Genomic DNA, 7,591 nt, shown 5'->3' with positions numbered 1-7,591 from the left:
ATCTTTCATAACAATGAGGGACCTTAAATATAAAGATGGCGCTGTATAATGTTGTCTTCGTTAGATATAGTACTTCTGGAACTATATTATAATGAACAATTATAAAAAAATGCATTAAAATCCGATACAGAATATATAGACACCTTACATTATAGGTAAAATTTTATAAATGACAACACAATATTTTTACTTTTTTGCAAAGTTTTGAAATAACGATTTTGATCCATACAGAAAGAGATTCAAAATACATACAATTGGTTTTTGCTTACTATAAATAAAGATCACGGATTTTTTATGGTAAATATTCTATGTCGATTCTATCTATATCTACGGACCTCGAATCAACAGTGCTCGTGGCCATGCACACTCCATTACGGATCAAAGGCATATGCTGAATCTTTGTTTAAAAAGACACAGAGCAACACGGACCTCTTGTTCTTGCTTTTTGATTTAAAATAATAGTTAGGAACCTAGTTAAAATCTTTTCTGACAGAACCGCAGAGATTAGTACTGTACAGACATAAATAATAAAGAAACATTAACAATAGAAAAAAAAACACGAAAAACTTCAAAATGATTTTATCTTCCCTTGTCGAAGAAATTCTATTACACTTAAAATTTTCAGCTTCCAAAGCATTACTAAATTATGTAGGGTGTCAATTAGCAAGAATAGTAATAATAAATCTGAAAAATATCAACGTAATAAGCTAAACGTAAGTTGTTTGTGACGTTAAGTGCAAATACCACGGATATATTGTTAAAGTTTTATAAATATGTCAATATTTTTCCTCAAACCCTGACACTAGATTGGAGGGATCGGTCGTCGACCTCGTAACCCACACATCAGGATGTCATTAATTTATACTTTATACTTTTCAGGAAACTAAAAAATGGATTTTGGTACAACGCAACACAATGATTTTCAATGGCCATTTCCAAAACCAATAGTTGGAAGGTATAGAAATTCTGTCCTAAACTCCTAACCATTATTTCTGAGCAATACCTACACAAGACTTTTTACACACAATGTTATTATAAGGAGCCGTAATAGCCCAGTCGAAGGAAAGCATAACTCTCACTCAGAGGCCGCAGATACGAATCCAGAAAGAGCCTAAACCGATGATTTTCGAATTTGTTTTCGAATTCATGTTTGGATCATAAATTATTATCATGATGGAAAACGTCGTGAGAAAACCCATATTTCCGAGAAATGCATTTGGGAGGTACCTATTTGACCTAACCAACTGTTGACATAACTACTAGGAAATATCATTTCCATTTATATTGTCGAATTCGAAATTTAAATATATACATATATTATTCTGTAGAATTTACATCGATTCTGGCCCTTTTGACCTTAACATAAATAAATACCTACGTGCTTGTAGCAAGGTCTTAAGTCCATTGACGTGAATAATAACATGGTACACAATTACTTCTACATCTATAGGATCGTTGTACTACTAACAATATAGGTAGGTATTCTATCACATAGGCTCTTTGTGAGAACTAGTGACTATTCCATTTGGCTTGGTTATCCTGATTCAAAGCGAACTCGCCCATTATCAGCGGTACAGTATGCATGACTACAGTTAGTCATAAAAAACATGAATGCGACCCATGGCAAATCTTCACAAGACTCAGAAGCCAACGGGATTTTTAATGACCTCCGTGGTCCAGTGGTTGAGGATCCGGAGTTCAAATCCCGGCGAGGACATATCACAAAAATCACTTTCTGAGCCCTAGTTTGGTTAGGACTTTACATGCTGATTACCTGATTGTCCATGCTTCGGAAGGCACGTTAAGCCGTTGGTCCCGATTACTACATATTGATGTACCTATGTAAGTAGACGTTACATGAGTCATGTCAGGGGCCTTTAGCGGCTCAATAGTAACCCTGACACCAGGGTCAATGAGGTCGGTAATCCATCTCATAACCCACACGAGAGAAGACAAGGAAGTGAAAAAATTGGCCTTTGATAGACAAGAATGGAGAATGCTACACCGACAAGAGTGTGGCTCTTACTCTTAAATTAGTGATGTTAGTGAGTCGATAGCGATAAGCGCTGAATGAGGGAAATCGTCGACCACGCCGGCAACCTCAAAAGCTCCTTTTTGGACAACCACAGGCGTAGGACGTTTATCCACGTAGATAGCGTTCCCTGCGTCTATGCGGGCGGTAGCCGATCACAGCCTGCAGACGATCTTCATCATCATCAGCCCAAAACGTCCCCACTGATGGGGCACGGGCCTTCCCTATGGATGGATAGGGAGATCGGGCCTTAAACCATCACACGGGCCCAGTGCGGATTGATGGTTATTAACGACTGCTAATGCAGCCGGGACCAACGGCTTAACGTGCCTTCCGAAGCACGGGGGACCTCGAGATGAAAACTTTTTTTTGTGGTCACCCATCCTGTGACCGGCCTTTGCGAAATTTGCTTAACTTCAACAATCGCAGACCGAGCGCGTTTACCGCTGCGCCACCGAGCTCCTCTTGCAGACGATATATGCCCCCAAATATAACTCGAGACATTTCTCCCCAGGCCATGCGAGCCCCCCAGCCCGAACCAGTCGCCCCCACCACGGCCCCCACCCGTGGTCCCCTACTGCCACTGCGACGTGCACTCCTACTCCCCGCGGGTGGAGCAGTACAAACAACTGCTGGAGAAAGAGCAGAAACTATGCCAGGACTACGCGCAGTTGAGGAAGACGGTATGAAAAGAGAAGAATTCATTTGTCACTTTCAAAGATTCTCGCACTTTAAGCATAGTACACTTTTTTTATTGAATAAGGTTTTTAACCCTATTTAATATTTAATCACGTATCGGTCGATACGTTTACAATAGTTTATTAAGTATTGTTAAACAGTTCAGCACAGTAAGTGATTATATTTCAATAAGATAACATAAGACCGATCGTCGTGGAGATCCTTGGGGGAGGCCTATGCCCAGCAGTGGGCGTCGTACGGCTGATGATGATGAAGATAACATTTTACAATAGTCTCAATGCGCGGTAAGACTTAGAGCTGCTTAGGTACTTTTACCTACGTAAGCGAGTGTTATGACGTCCATTAGCATCATCACCAGCCCATTAACGTCCCCACTGCTGGGGCACGGGCCTTCCCTATGGATGGATAGGGAGATCGGGCCTTAAACCATCACGCAGGCCCAGTGCGGATTGATGTCCATTAGCATAGTGAAGTCGATATTAGGTCGATTCATTCTTTTCTATCTAACACTACGAATTAATTAGTTAGAACAGTTTTAAATATAGAACGTCGGTATCTTAAGTATAAGTGTCTTAAGTTTTATGGAAGGACAATGACCCGAGGTCTGTGTCCGTTAAGCCCTTATTACATGATGCGATCCATCGGGCACGATGCGCCTACTGTATAAAATGTATGGCGAAGTCGTGGCCCCGTCCTCCCGTGTATTACACGACCATTCGATTCCCGATGGCGGACGGGACTGAAAAGTATCGACGTCCGAAGGACGTACTTAACATACAATCCCGACGACCCGATTACTCTACCCATAGAGGCAGCCAATCAGCTCGCGTCACCAAACACTTCAGGATCCCGATACCGACCCCGCCGGCGTGGTCGACGACTTCCCTCAATCACCGCTTATCGCTATCGACCCTCTAGGGTCAATTAATTCTTTCAAATATTTTTCCTCTCAGACGACGCCCTGAGCCAAGGTTCGCGCCCAACTGGACACCCTCAGGCCCCTTGTCTTAAACGGTGTATCGGGTGAGAGCCTTCAGCGCTCCCCATTTGTCCGGCCAAGTAGTTAATGCCATCTGCGGCAAATCTACAATAAGTCACGTCAAAAAAAAACAAAGATTCCCGATGGGGATATTGTCGAAATCACTTTGTGAGACTGTCCTTTGTTTGGCTAGGACATTGCAGGCTGAGTCACCTGATTTTCCGAAAAAGTATGATGACTTCGTGCTTCGGAAGGCACGTTAACCTCTACACCAACCCGCAGTAGAGTAGCGGAGTATGTATGCTCCATATCCCCTCCGGTTGAGACGAGGCCTGAGCACAGTCGAACGTTACAATAGGCAATTTTATGTATATATTTTATTGTGTATTCCTGCACGTGCTTTTGCTGTAACTAATAAAAAAAAAACACGTGTGTTTCTTTAGCTCTGCTTCATTTAACGTGTTTTCCGAAATCTCAAACTCTCTGATAACAAGTTGATTGAGCGAAAGCGAAACCCTGTGACGAAAACGTTCGGTAAATCGATTTCAGCTTTGCTTACGAATTTGGCTTAGCTATAGCGTATATGTACATACATACATAAACTTACGCGTATTTCCCTCCTATAACATTACACTCTCCACCAACCCGCAGTGGAGCAGCGTGGTGGAGTATGCTCCATACCCCCTCCGGTTGATTGAGGGGAGGCCTGTGCCCAGCAGTGGGACGTATATAGGCAGTTTATGAACATTACACTAAAGAACAACCCTATGTAGAGAACTAAAATTCTCCGTCCAGCACCAATTCGTATCGGGCGCCGATTTCATCCCCTCTGGGTGTTACAGTCATAAGGCCGGGTTCCCACGGGAATGTCCTCTAGTCTCAGTAGTACGGTTGTTTTGTCCGGTCACGTACTACTGAGCCCTTTTTAGTCTCATTAGTACGGTTATGACGTCAAACCGAACTGTTGAGCCTATAGCTGTAGTTCGGTTAGTGGTGGGCAAAACCTGGTGTGACCACGAGTCCGAAGGGCTTTAAATAACAGCCGGCATTCGGGCAAAGCTCACTCTGCAGTGAACGTTGGCATATCTATGTACATTGGTATACGAACTTGTTAAACCTAATCTTTTTCTTTGTAACTATGGTTTTAACCTTTTTCAAACCAAACCAAACTTTAAAATAAGGAAACTCATTGGTATCCTTCTTGCTTTCTCCATCTATCTGGAGCGCAGAAACAATTTTACAATCGTATATAGCATCTTAATATGAGTAGAAGAGATGAAATGAATGAAGAAGGGAAGTTAGGCAGAAGAACAGGTTCTAATTTTTTCACAAAGAAAATGATTTTGGTTCCGATTTTTACTATTAAATATGAGTACTGAAGTAGTACTGAGGTACTGAAGTTAAGTACAAGAAGTAAGTAAGAAAATTATTTTCGTTCAATATTATTTACTATTTAATAAAAAATATTTCGCTTTCTAATACTTTTTGTGATTTTTATATAACCTCCTTAACCGGACTACTGATACCAAAAAAGTCACATAAATTCGGTTTGACGTCATAACCGTACTAATGAGACTTTTTTGGTATCAGTAGTTCGGGGCCGGACAAAACAACCGTACTACTGAGACTAGAGGGGGAATGTGCGGATTTGACCAATCACAGCGTTCGAGAGAGCGAAAAACGAAGACGCTCTGTCACTCTCTCCCTCACGGTGATTGGTCGATTCCTGCACATCTCCGCTCATTTCCGCACAGCTCCGCGTCAATGAAAACGCAACCTAACAGTCATCAGGCGCTAAGGAGTAAGAAAGCGCGGATTGTTTGGTAAGGACACTGCAGGCTTGAATCACCTGATTGTCCGGTTAAGTAAGGATGATTCCATGCTTTGGTCAAGGGTTAGCCGAACAAAAGCACCTCCACCAACCTGCAGTGGAGCCGCGTATGGTAAATTTGTTACTTGACAGTTATCGGATATATATTAAAAAAAAATATATATTCGCTTACTTTGTACCTCTTAAAATAATGTTATTTTCTCGCGAAAAAGCTTTATAATATCGTCACTGGAAAAGTAAAATTACGTAAACGCCAAAATATTCTAAAATAGCAGTCCATGTTATAATTATGTAACGGTTAGAAATTGAAAATGAAGAAATAACGTACTATTCCGTTGATTTCATCTAAATTAGATAAATGGATAAAAAGTTATGATAAAAAGTCAGAAAAGACTTGCCTTTTAGCGCGTACGTATTTCCAGTGACGATTAATAGAAAAAAAAAAACATATTTTTCTTCATTAATTTCAAATTTCGCGCGAGAACGGTTGGCCACGTGACATTTTGCCCAGTGATGTCACATTTCAATAAGCCAAAGATACAAGGTCTTTACAATACGCAAAGAAACTGTCAAACAGTATAACATCAAACCTGACAGATAGTTTTTTTGTTTATTTTGTGAAATGTGACGCCACACAAAGCTTAATCAAGGCCGCCCGTATTTCGAGTCTTGTAATGAGTAGGTACACAGATAAAAAACCGCATTCTTATTTTGAAAAAATAAAATATTTAAAATATAAAATTAATAAAAAAATCTATTGGATAATTATCATTAAATGATAAACTACCTACCATATCCGAGATACTTCATATTTTATTGTTACCACTGTCAAGTAGTCAAATACGCTCCCATACCCGGTCGATTGAGGGGCTCACTTCTGACAAAACATTGACTGTTCTTTTAATTATAGATGGTGGATGTAACCAACGATATTCTGGACCATCCTTGTGACGATTTGGATAGTAAAATGCTAACGATGTATCAAGCAACATACAAGAAACGATGTTAGTACTTATTGGATTTTGTACCCAGTGTATTATGTAATTTTTTTAGCAGCAGTGGTTTCCCTCTTGCCTTCCGCCCCGCAGTGCTCTATCTGACGCGAGTGGCATGGCGCCCAGAGTAGTCTATCTCAAAGCCCTACTAGGACTAGTTACTGTTGCCCTTTGAAGATGAGAGCCATCGGTACTGCAATGCATGCATTGCCGTCTCATCTCCGTCTCTGCAACTGTTGAAGTTTTCACCCGTATCCCTGAGCAACGGTTCTACGTTATACCCCGTAGGTCTGGGTGCCTATCCGAACTCAGCCACCATGTCACTCCTACTGAAGTAAGAGGCGCCTAACTCCGCGGCAAGGACGCGCCGAACAGGAAATGCCCCATTGGAGGGAAGATGATGACTCTGTCTCCCCTGGGACCGGATTAATGGTCTTTTATGAAACCAAAACCAAAGACAAAAGGCTCGACCTTTGAATTCGACTCTGACGTTGAATTAATGTTTGGATCGTAGTTAATTGATATCACGAAGTTTCCAGGATTTGTGCCATAGGAGTGGGTGTGTGTACCTCACACCTCTGCCTAACCCTTAGGGAATATAGGCGTGATGTTATGTTATGGTATGGATGTAATTAATTTCCCCCAGCATTCCCAATAACGGACTACCGCGCGATAGTGGCGGCAGCGCAGTCGCCAGTTGCGATCCCAATGGAGAGCCATCGGCTAGGCATGCTGATGTGCTATAAGGACCCGACCAACTTCACCGAGAAACCCCCAGTGGTCCGCCCCACCATTCACCCCCCGCGCCCAGTCCACACAGGCGTGTCCCCCACAGCATTGACCACGTATTTCACTGAGTACCCAGGGCGCACAGAGTATATGGATACCTACAGCGCAGCAGCCAAAGCCTGCTGGTTATCCATGCAGAGGTACAAAGAACCCATGCCCTCAACACGCAGAAGAGCGGATGACCCATGCATTTGAGGTTATAAAAAGAGAAAAATGTTTCGTCCGATTTTGTAATAAAAGAGGGAAGATAAGTTTGCAGTTTTATT

At 41.9% G+C, this 7,591-nt stretch overlaps 1 protein-coding gene across 1 annotated transcript; it reads left to right on the top strand.

The window, feature by feature from the left end:
* The first annotated feature begins 860 nt into the window (after positions 1–860).
* LOC126375578 (uncharacterized) lies at positions 861–7,520 on the top strand. Its single transcript, XM_050022579.1, has 4 exons — positions 861–955; positions 2,547–2,715; positions 6,452–6,545; positions 7,183–7,520. Exons 1-4 carry the CDS (start codon positions 891–893, stop codon positions 7,518–7,520), a joined length of 666 nt encoding a protein of 221 aa, XP_049878536.1. The 5' UTR covers positions 861–890.
* The last annotated feature ends 71 nt before the right edge of the window (positions 7,521–7,591 follow it).

Source organism: Pectinophora gossypiella, chromosome 19 (assembly GCF_024362695.1).
Source record: "Pectinophora gossypiella chromosome 19, ilPecGoss1.1, whole genome shotgun sequence".
Taxonomy (NCBI): domain Eukaryota; kingdom Metazoa; phylum Arthropoda; class Insecta; order Lepidoptera; family Gelechiidae; genus Pectinophora; species Pectinophora gossypiella.
Note: the sequence above shows the minus strand (reverse complement) of the source record. Positions and strands in the feature narration are given on the sequence as shown.